This window comes from Eleutherodactylus coqui, chromosome 13, assembly GCF_035609145.1.
Source record: "Eleutherodactylus coqui strain aEleCoq1 chromosome 13, aEleCoq1.hap1, whole genome shotgun sequence".
NCBI lineage: Eukaryota > Metazoa > Chordata > Amphibia > Anura > Eleutherodactylidae > Eleutherodactylus > Eleutherodactylus coqui.
In genome coordinates, this window is record NC_089849.1 from 84579425 (window position 1) to 84592085 (window position 12661).

The window sequence follows — 12661 nt, forward strand, 5'->3', positions numbered from 1 at the left end:
CTCCCCAGTATATATACACATAGAGGTGAGGTAGATTCTCCCCAGTATATATACACAGAGAGGGGAGGTAGATTCTCCTCAGTATACACACACAGAGGTGAGGTAGATTCTCCTCAGTATATACACATAGAGGGGAGGTAGATTCTCCTCAGTATATATACACAGAGAGGGGAGGTAGATTCTCCTCAGTATACACACACAGAGGTGAGGTAGATTCTCCTCAGTATATACACACAGAGGGGAGGTAGATTCTCCTCAGTATATACACACAGAGGGGAGGTAGATTCTCCTCAGTATATACACAGAGAGGGGAGGTAGATTCTCCTCAGTATATACACATAGAGGGGAGGTAGATTCTCCTCAGTGTATACACACAGAGGGGAGGTAGATTCTCCTCAGTATATACACACAGAGGTGAGGTAGATTCTCCTCAGTATATACACACAGAGGTGAGGTAGATTCTCCTCAGTATATACACATAGAGGGGAGGTAGATTCTCCTCAGTATATACACACAGAGGTGAGGTAGATTCTCCTCAGTATATACACACAGAGGTGAGGTAGATTCTCCTCAGTATATACACACAGAGGGGAGGTAGATTCTCCTCAGTATATACACGGAGGTGAGGTAGATTCTCCTCAGTATATACACATAGAGGTGAGGTAGATTCTCCTCAGTATATACACACAGAGGGGAGGTAGATTCTCCTCAGTATATACACACAGAGGTGAGGTAGATTCTCCTCAGTATATACACAGAGAGGGGAGGTAGATTCTCCTCAGTATATACACATAGAGGTGAGGTAGATTCTCCTCAGTATATACACACAGAGGTGAGGTAGATTCTCCTCAGTATATACACACAGAGGTGAGGTAGATTCTTCTCAGTATATACACACAGAGGGGAGGTAGATTCTCCCCAGTATATACACACAGAGGTGAGGTAGATTCTCCTCAGTATATACACACAGAGGTGAGGTAGATTTTCCTCAGTGTATACACAGAGAGGTGAGGTAGATTCTCCTCAGTATATACACAGAGAGGTGAGGTAGATTCTCCTCAGTATATACACAGAGAGGGGAGGTAGATTCTCCTCAGTATATACACACAGAGGTGAGGTAGATTCTTCTCAGTATATACACACAGAGGGGAGGTAGATTCTCCCCAGTATATATACACATAGAGGTGAGGTAGATTCTCCCCAGTATATACACACAGAGGGGAGGTAGATTCTCCTCACTATATATACACGGAGGTAAGGTAGATTCTCCTCAGTATATGCACAGAGAGGTGAGGTAGATTCTCCTCAGTATATACACACAGAGGTGAGGTAGATTCTCCTCAGTATATACACACAGAGGTGAGGTAGATTCTCCTCAGTATATACACATAAAGGTTAGGTAGATTCTCCTCAGTATATACACACAGAGGTGAGGTAGATTCTCCTCAGTATATACACACAGAGGGGAGGTAGATTCTCCTCAGTATATACACACAGAGGTGAGGTAGATTCTCCTCAGTATATACACAGAGGTGAGGTAGATTCTCCTCAGTATATACACAGAGGTGAGGTAGATTCTCCTCAGTATATACACATAGAGGGGAGGTAGATTCTCCTCAGTATATACACACAGAGGTGAGGTAGATTCTCCTCAGTATATACACACAGAGGTGAGGTAGATTCTCCTCAGTATATACACATAGAGGTGAGGTAGATTCTCCTCAGTATATACACACAGAGGGGAGGTAGATTCTCCTCAGTATATACACACAGAGGGGAGGTAGATTCTCCTCACTATATATACACGGAGGTGAGGTAGATTCTCCTCAGTATATACACACAGAGGTGAGGTAGATTCTCCTCAGTATATACACATAGAGGTGAGGTAGATTCTCCCCAGTATATATACACATAGAGGTGAGGTAGATTCTCCTCAGTATATACACACAGAGGGGAGGTAGATTCTCCCCAGTATATATACACATAGAGGTGAGGTAGATTCTCCTCAGTATATACACATAGAGGTGAGGTAGATTCTCTTCAGTATATACACACATAGAGGTGAGGTAGATTCTCCTCAGTATATACACAGAGAGGTGAGGTAGATTCTCCCCAGTATATATACACAGAGAGGGGAGGTAGATTCTCCTCAGTATACACACACAGAGGTGAGGTAGATTCTCCTCAGTATATACACACAGAGGTGAGGTAGATTCTCCTCAGTATATACACACAGAGGTGAGGTAGATTCTCCCCAGTATATATACACAGAGAGGTGAGGTAGATTCTCCTCAGTATATACACACAGAGGTGAGGTAGATTCTCCTCAGTATATACACACAGAGGGGAGGTACATTCTCCTCAGTATATACACATAGAGGTGAGGTAGATTCTCCTCAGTATATACACACAGAGGGGAGGTAGATTCTCCTCAGTTTATACACATAGAGGTGAGGTAGATTCTCCTCAGTGTATACACAGAGAGGTGAGGTAGATTCTCCTCAGTATATACACATAGAGGGGAGGTAGATTCTCCTCAATATATATACACAGAGGGGCGGTAGATTCTCCTCAGTATATACACAGAGAGGTGAGGTAGATTCTCCTCAGTATATATATACACAGAGGTGAGGTAGAATCTCCTCAGTATATACACACAGATGGGAGGTAGATTCTCCTCAGTATATACACATAAAAATGCAGCGATTGAGCACATTGTACTTCGATTAGCGTGGCTATTCGTGGTAAAAAGCACCAGTGTGAGAGCGGCCTCAGTCGGTGTTCCCCAACTCCAGTCCTCATGGACCCCCAATAGGTCATGTTTTCAGGATGTCCCCAGTATTGCAGGGGTGATATAATTGTCAGCGCCTCGGACATTGCCAAAAAACATGACCCGTTGGGGTACCTTGACGTCTGGAGTTGGGAAACCCTGACTTATGTAGTGCAGTACAGTTAACCTTTGACCAGGGGCAGGGTCTGACATGCGGGCATGCTTGGCAGATCTGGAGGTGTTAATAAGCCTCTGTCTGCCATGGCAGGTCATCAGCATCCCGAGATCGCATTGCAGGGTGCCAATAGAGGACGGGAGGATCCCCCAGTCTCTGTCACCTGCCATGGTGGCATGTAAGCGGAGGTCAAATGTCAAAAATATGGCGTTTAATCTACCTTTCTTTCCACTCTAGTCAATGAGTATCTCAAGGAAAATGGTTTTAATACTTTTTTTTCATATTAAAACCTATGTTTGATGGATGGCAACCCTTGGTGCTCAAAAAAAGAGCAGGCGCCATTTTCTTTATGCAACCAAAATGTGCACGTAAAATACGGACATGTGAATGAACTCATTGAAATCAATGGGCTCTATTCTCTGCATAGTGTACGCACAAATATGTCCGCGTGAAGCCGGCCTAAATAGCGGTCGCTCAGTCCTCCTAGAGTTCGTCACCTGGTACAGCTTGGCTGCCTGATAGCGACAGCATGACTCGCCCTTTGACATTCTAGACCATTGCCGTGCCAGGCTATGCGCCACACATCACACCGGCGGGCACGTCCCTCCGTACTCAGCTCGTGGCGCACTAGAGCAGAACACACATCACAGGTGACACAATAGAGGGTGCTGCAGATTAGTGTGAATTCCTAAACCATGTAAAAATGAAGCAGTGTACCCAAAACTAAAAGTGAACGCTACGTCCGGATGGAATCGCGCACGTAGCCGAGGATTTTACTTTTTACGTACCTGTAAATGAAATCCATAATAAAAGCCTGCAAGAGATTATACTGGAAACCCCCAGCACTCCCAGACCTTGCGAAGCCGTGAGTGATTAACCCGCCACTCACTTACATAGTAGTGTGCTTACTGCAACCAATACACCAGGTCAACAGATAGATGGCAGTAGGGTACTTTTTTGGCAATGGCACAGATAGTCTTGTCTTCAGCAAGTTAATAGTGCCACCTACTGGTAACTAGCCGGTAAGTCAACAGACAGCCATTGTATTCAGATGATGGATATATGCTATATGGACAAAAGAATCTGCACACTGCATGGTTTTCAAAAAAACGGCTTTATTCTTCTATTAAGTAACGCGTCGGCCCTCCTCTTGCTTGTATTACAGCGGCCGCACGTCCAGGCAGACTTTCTGCAAATTCTCTTTAAGTCCGGGCAGGAATAGTTCACCATTTCTCGTGCCAGGCTGTGAGAAGAGATTGTTGTGAGGGTGGTGGTGTCGTACCCATCGCTCCTGTTTGTCCCACAAGGGCCGGATCAGATGAATGGTTAATACAAAATGAGAGCCGCTTTTTACTTTACGTATGCCCTTCCCAGCATGCCGTACGTTAAACTCAGGATTTGCCGATTGGCCACAGTGCCCAAAAAACTTTTGTCCATATAGAGTATAACTTCAGCATGCGGATCACCAGTTAATAGAACGTACATTGATATTTCCAGAGGGTTCTGCTAGGTCTCCAGTCTAGTTGTACTTGAACTGGCGGGAGTCTGAATATGTCCTGATGGTGATAAGACTCCCTCAGTTGGTCCTTAGAAGGTCCAGGCTTTGCAGCCGATTCCCCATCCAGAAAAGGTTCATTCATATAAGCTATAGAGTTGGAAGGGACCTCCAGGGTCATCGGGTCCAGCCCCCTGCTCAGTGCAGGATCACTAAGTCATCCCAGAGAGATGTCTGTTCAGCATCTGAAGACTTTCATTGAAGGAGAACTCACCACCTCCCGTGGCAACCTGTTCCACTCATTGATCACCCTCACTAATATCTAATCTGTGTCCTCCCTTTTCGTTTCATCCCATTGCTTCTAGCCTTTCCTTGTGTAAATGAGAATAGGGCTGATCCCTCTGCACTATGACAGCCCTTCAGATATCTGTAGACAGCTATTAAGTCTCCTCTTAGCCTTCTCTTCTGCAAGGTAAACATTCCCAGATCCATTAACTGTTCCTTATAGGACATGGCTTACAGACGGCTCACCCTGCTGCTTGCTCCTCAGACATGAATACGCACCATATTACACATATTTGGTTTGTGCATATAACGTGAATAGACATCAATGGGTTTATTCACGGCCTATTGTGGTCTGTATTACAGGCTGCCATCCCCAGTAATGCACGACTCCACAGTGAGGGCTCTGTCACACGGGCACATGCCTATGACGGGCCATGAATAGGGTTTAGCAGCAGCTTATTTACATGATCAGAGTTTATACAGGTTTTTAAAAAAAATATTTCCCCATGACCATCTTTTTTCCAATAACAGAACTGGAAATATACGCAATTACGGGTTTATTGTTTTAGTTTTTTATGTCCCAAAAGTGCAGTTTGATCGGCCAGCTAATGAAGTGGTATTTTAAAATGGTATCTTCTTGCCGCCTTCACACAGTTTTAGAAGGGACACAAAAGCTGTAATGTTTAACTCTTGTTCTGCCAGTACTTACCCTAAACATTACAAAATCTAGACCATCACTACAGCAGGATTAAAGTGAGTGAGTTTGCTAAAGGTTTTTTTAACACTTTACTCTCAGGTAGAAAACAACTTGGCATATTTTGACAAACCAGCTAAGATTCAGGTGCCGGCAGGGGCGAGTGCTGTCTTGCGGGAGTGAGTAGGAGGGGGAGAAGAGATCTCCCTCCCGCCGGAACCCGAATCTTTGCGGGTGAGTAGGCAGGTACTTGGTAAGGACGACACTCGCTTGAATATGTCCTTACTGAGTACGCTCGCTCATCTCTGGTATTTATGTTTGTGTGAAAGAATTGGCTGTATATTTGACACCAAAAACCACCTCCCCCCACCCCCTTACACGGAGAGGATTCGCCTAAAGCTACTGCAGCTGAACTTCTAGATCGTTTCTCAACTCCAATCTTCAGCGATTTTGTGTTTAAAAAAAAAAGAATATATATATATATGTTATATATCACAACACCCAATATCAAGTACCTAGCTTCAGAACTGCAGTACTGACCAATAACTATGAACTGGTTGGGTCTGCCGGAGCGCTGACAATTAAGGGTCTGTTCCCACATTGGGAAAGAGGATTGGCTGCAGCGGACAGTCCACACCAAACTCTGCATTAAGACCAGAATGGAAACCACGTACCAGCAGGCTGCACCGGAGGTACAGATGGGTGCGGATCCGCGGCAGATTTCATCCTTTCAAATCGTAAAATTTGCTTGTGGATCCGCCTCAAAAAAACAAAATACATCTACAGTGCCAATTTTTTTATCTTCCATGGCTGTGTTAAGGCAGAGTTTTGGTGCGGATTGACAATCGGCACCTTTTTTTTTTGCTACTTGGGAACATACCCTAAAGTGGTCGTGCCAGCATTCACTTTTATCACCCATCCATAGGATATGTGATAAGTCTGCTTGGTGGGGGTTTACCGCTGCGAGCTCACAGCACCCATTGGATGGATTTGCGGTGGCACATGCACATCGCTGCTCCATTAATGGTTAGAGTGGTGCTATACATATGAGCGCCGCACCATTTTGTCCTCCTCCCTGGGGGTGGGTGGTGGCCCTGCAGTTAGGGCATAGCCCAGTGGGTCTCAGCAGCCCACATATCCTATGGCTAGGTGATAATGTGACTAGATAATGTAGATAATGTACACCGTTAAGCAGGCCAAAGGGTTGATGCGTTAAAGTTCATAGTACTTTTAACAGAAAAGGAAAAACCAAATAGAGTTCTCGGGACATTCGTTCAGCATGGAGAATGCATCCACCATATTTGATGCATGTTTAGCTTGTACATCAGACTTTCCACCTACATAAACCGTGCCCAGTGTTACCTTCAACGCTGCGACTGTCAAGAAGTGACTTAAAGCACCCGACGCCTTCATATATTTAGTGATAGGTTTATTAAGATGGTATCAGGCTTTATAGATTATATTTTGAAGCTACAGTTGGGTACATTTCTACGGCCAGCACAGTGCCGGTTACATTAGTCGGTAGAGCAGCCATGTGGGTATTATGCCACCATACAATGACAGTCAGTCACCCCCCCCCCCCCCCCCAATCTCATAATGGGGCATGAAAACCACCATCCAATGCCCGTTTAATTTACATTACAGCATGGGGTATTCTATAAACTTGTTGCAGATGATCATGGCCAACAAAGCCACCAGTCAATAAAACCTGAACAGAATGGATTTTCACTCCAGTCTGTCCTGAAGCTCTGAGCCTCCTGAGATGCAGGATTTGTTCTTCACCGCTCTCTAGCGGCACCGACTACCTTATAGATTTGTGACAATGAATTATTACACAGGTGGAAAGTACATGAGGCAGCAGTAAACCTAGCGATGAAAACCCCCAAACAAACAAAACGAGACAAACCCGGTGATGCAGACCCAACAGGATTTAATAGTTACAATACTCGTGTGCCCTCGGCAGATACTTAGATAAAAAGAGCATATTACATTGGTATAGTGAAACAGGATAATGTCCCCAAATGTCCAGCGTGCCGTGCCGACCAAAAGACAGGAACACATTTACCAAACACGTATATTTTATTAGAGGTTGAAGATCACCCTGGTCATGACAACCAATAAAATTTTTCCGAGAAAATAACTTCATACAAAAAGAAAATAAAAAGGTCTGCGCAATAAAAATAAGAAAAAAATTATGCAACTTTACATGAGTTTAAAACCCTATCAGAAATAAAAGCAAAAAAACAAAAAAATTCGTAAGTGTGTAGAAACGACTTCCAATGCCAGAAGTGGCGCAGGAACACGAGGGAGGGATTAGCTGGTGTCCATCTGTGGAGAAGAGAAGACGGGATTAGGAACAAGAATGAACAAGTGGCAGAGCATCAGCTGCTGCGGCGATACATGCAACAGCTGCATGACAAATGCTGCAGGGTGTGCCGCAGCAACGGGCACCAGGAATATGGGCAACACTAGAGGATAACGCCAGTCACCCAACAGCCACAAGCAAACTTTAAGTCTCCGAAGCCAATGGAGGTGGGGGGAGAGATTTAAACAGAACATGCTCTATCGAGACCCCCCACCCCAATGTGTCTTGCAGCGGATTCCTTTCCTCAGCTCCTTGCTGTGGGGAATGCTCCAGGGATGCATAGTCCGTCACATAACGGCAGGTGCAAAGCGCGACTGCACACACAAGTTGTAGCACGCAGAAGCGGGTAGGGAATGCCCACTGCACAGAGGAAACTAACAGGCGCAGAGCGAGACTCACAGAAGAGTCGTTACCAAAGTATATTAGCATCGGTGGACATACTTCTCTGGCCAGAAGGGTTATAGGACCTAGTACGGACTGGCAGGGCAGGGATTAATTTAGGATCTATAACCTTCAGATATGTGCGCATAGTAATCAGAGGCAGAAATCTAAGACTGATAGACAGGGGGCCGATCAATGCAGAAGTCCCTGCCAAGACGCAACACATCACACTTAATCCCATTTATATGAACAGGGTCTTAAAAGAAGTATTCCCAGAATTCTCGGTTTGTGGGGGCCATTTCTGACCAAGGTCCCACGTCCCCCTCACTGCATACACCACAGTGCGAAGCATCAATGGAGTAGTAGTCAGATACACCCACTACAACTCTATTCAGGTCAATGAAACTGCTGGCGATAGCCGAGTGCTTGTACCCACCAGGCCCACTGAAGTGAATGGGGTGGCAGTGCACATGCTTGGCTGCTGCAAAGAGGACACAAGGGCCATGCTCTTGGCAGAAGTGGGAGTCTCATCAGTGAACCACGCCCCACCCAATGATGACTTATCACTCATACTTGTGGATAGGCGATAAAAGAAGATTCTGGGAGTAATAATGCATTCCTGTCATTTCAGACTAGGCCGTCATGTACACACGAAATAACTATTTCTGTGATCACTCATGTCATGCACTTTTTTTCTAAATTATTTTCTCCATTTTCTGTTACATTGGAGGACATTACACAGCAGACCCGAGCAGTGTAGCTGTGAGTAAACATCTGGTGTACAAAACAAACCGCAGAGCAGCACACAGGGATTTTCATTGAGATATTCAGCATCATAAGATATTTCTCTCTCCATAAGACGGCATGACGAAGGTCGTGTTATGGCCGAAACGTCGCCTGTTCTTATGGAGAAGAAATAAAGAGGCATCTTATGATGCTGAATATCTTTTAATGAACATCCCCGTGTGCTGCTCTGCGGTTTGTATTGTACACCATCTTGGAGGATCCAGGAAGTCAGGGATCTGTTGAGCATACACTCATCACACGGCTCCCCCAAGAAAGGGTTGGGACATTATTTGTTGGACTGCTGGTTACAATACTGGTTGCTAAACATCTGCTGTAGTCCAGCACTGGTATTAACCCTTTCCGATCCAATTTGTATCCTGGTTTTCCTAGGGGGGCTTACTCTTTCTGCCGTTATACAACGGCGCTATCTGCTGGCTAAAGCCAGTACTGCATGAGATGACACGTTGGATAGGCTCCGACAGCAGAGAGGCTGGCAATATACAGTAAGAGAACCCCGACGGACGTCTTTCAACATCGGAGTGGTACAGCCTTAAATCATAATGTCTTCAGAGGTCAGATAGTGGATTGGAAAGGGTTAAACCCACAGTAATAGTCTACAGGCGGGCACCATTACTCACCCGGGCATTGTAGGCGTCCAGCTGTGCATCCAGCTCTTCTGCTGATAGCTCTTGCTTTGGAATTCTACCAGCTCCCCGCCCGCGGCCTCGATTGCCTCCCCTGCCACCTCTTCTGTTTCCTCCACCAGCACCGAACCCCGTTGGGCCCCCTCGTGGTCGTGTCATACCACCCCTAGTCGGACTGCAAAAAAAAGACATTCTATTACCACCCTACTAACAGCAGCATTACCAGCACCCACCACCTAGAGGGCGCTACTCACCTCTGTACAGGTCTTCTCTGGGCTTCTATCTGTGATGTGACCAACTGAATGTTCATAGGCCGACCTGCAGTATGTAAGGAGAACAGATAAGCCAACAGTTCATCAACCCTATAGGACAAGGCTGGGGGGAGAGGTGCGGTAGCTTACCATCTAGCGGTACACCGTTGTACTGTTTCATTGCCTTCAAAGCATCAGCTTTCCTTTCAAAGTGCACGTCTGCCGTCCCCAAACTCCTGCCGGATCGGTCGTAGTGCACGGCGGCCTTCTTTAGGGTGCCGAACTCTGCAAACAACTCCTGGAACAGCAAACGGGACAGTCAGAAACCAGACAGGTCAGTCACACGGGGGCAAGAGGGGGCCTGATGGGTAACAAGGAGGCCAACAGCTCAGGGATCGCTCATCGGGGGAGCTGTTGGTTGGGTCCATAATTGGGCGTACAGCAGGCTAATGGCCCGTCTGGGAATAGCTGTACAAAGCGGAGATCCTTCGTCCAACCAGAAACAGCCGACGGTGTCTCACCGATCACCCGGGGGGGGGGGGGGGGGGGGGTAACAAGAAGTCACCAGGGAAATTCATGGTTGTTACAGTGTATCGGAGAACGGCACCAGTAGGGGCTAATTACCTGCAGCATGTCCTATTGTGGTCCATATCACGGACATACCACTCCCCCCGGCGGGCAGCACATGGCCGGGTGACTCAGACGCAGCCATGTAAAGCGGGCTCAGCAGACAGAACTCCTTGCACAGGCCGATACATTGTTACCAATCACTGTGCATTCAGGCAACGCGAGAGTCACCACCCAGTAGGCGTACTGCCACCACATGGACGGCCCCCGTCACCAGCTGCATTATATACCCCTGGTGGTAGCATCTGGTACTATTTTAGAACTCCAACCCCCGTCCCCCACAGAGTACACACCAACTGTTATTTGCCAGAGACGCCTCTAGTGTTCTTACGATGACCCTGTATATGAGAGGTCTGACTGCGGCGGGGGCATCTCCAGGACTCGCGTGTCTACCCAATGCCAGAAGTATGGAAACAGCTGAGGTACAGCACCTCCATACTCCCGCCCAGCACACAGGATGCATTTCCTCTCCACCATCCTTGTCTGTGATGGGAACACCCTTTAGAGGAATTCATTAGAATTTCAGATGAGCCGCCACCAGAGCGATCCCATGTAACACGCCCGGGTCATACGTGTGCAAACGCTAAATATAGCAACAGCGTAGAAGCTGCTTGTAAACTAACCGCCCCGTGTCGAGTCACCGGTGGCCCCCCACCGCAGATGTGTGTACTGAAGTCAGGGGGCAGCGTCCCTCCAAGAGATCAGTTGGGGACACTCACCAGACCAGCAGGGGGCGCTCATCAACACTAACAGGCACATTCAAGGACACAATTATGGACCAAAACAACTATATAGTTCAGTATAAACACCCATCCTCTGCCTACTGCAGGAGAGCGCCGCCCTGTAGGTCAGCCATGGATCTACAAGGCAGAGTCGCTGCACTCCGTGGGGTTCCCTGATAACTGTGGAACACCAAGTTGTGAGGGAACCCCGACCAGAGGCAGCGCTGGTGTGAAGCGGACGGCGCTTGGTGTCCGTTTTACAAGGTTTCCGTTGGAGGGCATAACATGGCCGACCGCGCCAATCTACACTCCAAGTAGAGCGCAGACCGTGCGAGGCGTCCTCCCAACGGGGCAGCGGTGACATCTCACACGGTTGGAGTGTAGATTGGCGCGGTCGGCCATGTTGTTATGCCCTCCGTCAGGGGCCCTCCACCCCCCCCACCCCTGCTGTGTACGTACATGAGCCCCACACATGGATACAGCTACACTGCGCCCCCTAGCGGCACCCACCTGTATGTCCGCGTCCGACACCCCGAAGTCCAGGTTGGAGACGAGCAGCTTGCCCCCGGTCTCCACGCCGGCCCCCGCGCCGAAGCCGCTCTCGTATAGGTCGTGCTGCCACTTTTCCGGGAGCTGCTTGGGCTGTAAGACACAAGACGGGCGGTGAGCGGATGTACGGGCCCCGCCGCCCCCGGGCCTCCTCCTCCTCCCCGCCTGCCGCTTCTCCTACCCTGCTGTACGGCGCGGGCCGGTTCCTGCCGCCACGGTTCAGCATCGGCCTCGTCCGCACAGGCCCCCCGCCTCCTCGGCCGCCGCCGCCGCCACCACCTCCAATGCGGCCTATGGCGCCACCTCGGGAGGCTCCGCCGCGGGCCCCTCGCCCTCCCCGGCCTCGGCCCGTCGTCCGCTGGCTGCGGTTCATCTTGATTATATCGTCCAGGGACATGTCCATCTTGTCCCCCATGGTGGTGAGTGTCCGGTGTAGCGGGGTCACGTGCCCGGGCGCGGCTTCCGTTCTAACAATACAACGGCAGGAGTGAGCCGCGCTTATATAGCTCCGCCCTGTACTAGCCCGCCACTACTGGCGTCACTTCCGCCCGCTGACGTCACGCACACGGTTGCGGTCTAAGCCTCGTGTTCGTGGGAAGCCTCGCCACAGCCAATCAGCAGTGGGGGGAGGGTCTCCAGCGGGGGCCGGCCGCTAGTACTAGAGCTTACGTGTATGTGATGGGAGCTGCCTTCCACTAGGTGGCGCTGCAGAGATATAGTTTCATGTGCCTTATGTGCAACCAACTGTCCCTATAAACATGGCTGTTGTCCTGCTGACCCCTCTCCACATTCAGGCCTCCTTACTGGAAAGTGCAGTTTGGAATTCCGCCGTGTGACCTGACCCTGACCAGGTGAAATCTGCATACGGAATTCTGAGGCGGAAACACAATTGTCCACGTCGGAGTTCCGTTCAGGGA

At 48.4% G+C, this 12661-nt stretch overlaps 2 protein-coding genes across 2 annotated transcripts in view; one reads left to right on the forward strand and one right to left on the reverse strand.

Moving 5' to 3' along the window:
- NPB (neuropeptide B) overlaps nucleotides 1-12661 on the forward strand; it is a 116998-nt gene that overhangs the window by 67971 nt on the left and 36366 nt on the right. The gene's annotated exons all lie outside the window — the stretch shown is intronic.
- ALYREF (Aly/REF export factor) lies at nucleotides 7333-12288 on the reverse strand. The gene is made up of 6 exons (XM_066587508.1): nucleotides 11926-12288; nucleotides 11706-11837; nucleotides 9997-10144; nucleotides 9850-9913; nucleotides 9590-9770; nucleotides 7333-7747 (listed from the first exon to the last, which is right to left on the reverse strand). Exons 1-6 carry the CDS (start codon nucleotides 12157-12159, stop codon nucleotides 7733-7735), a joined length of 774 nt encoding a protein of 257 aa, XP_066443605.1. The 5' UTR covers nucleotides 12160-12288; the 3' UTR covers nucleotides 7333-7732.

Excerpts from the sequence above, each read along its gene's own strand:
- ALYREF (XM_066587508.1), bottom strand. The coding sequence starts at position 12,159 with ATGGGGGACAAGATGGACATGTCCCTGGACGATATAATCAAGATGAAC. Across the intron at positions 10,145-11,705 it reads TGTCGGACGCGGACATACAG|GAGTTGTTTGCAGAGTTCGG; the intron begins GTGGGTGCCGCT and ends TTGCTGTTCCAG. Across the intron at positions 9,914-9,996 it reads CAACGGTGTACCGCTAGATG|GTCGGCCTATGAACATTCAG; the intron begins GTAAGCTACCGC and ends TACATACTGCAG.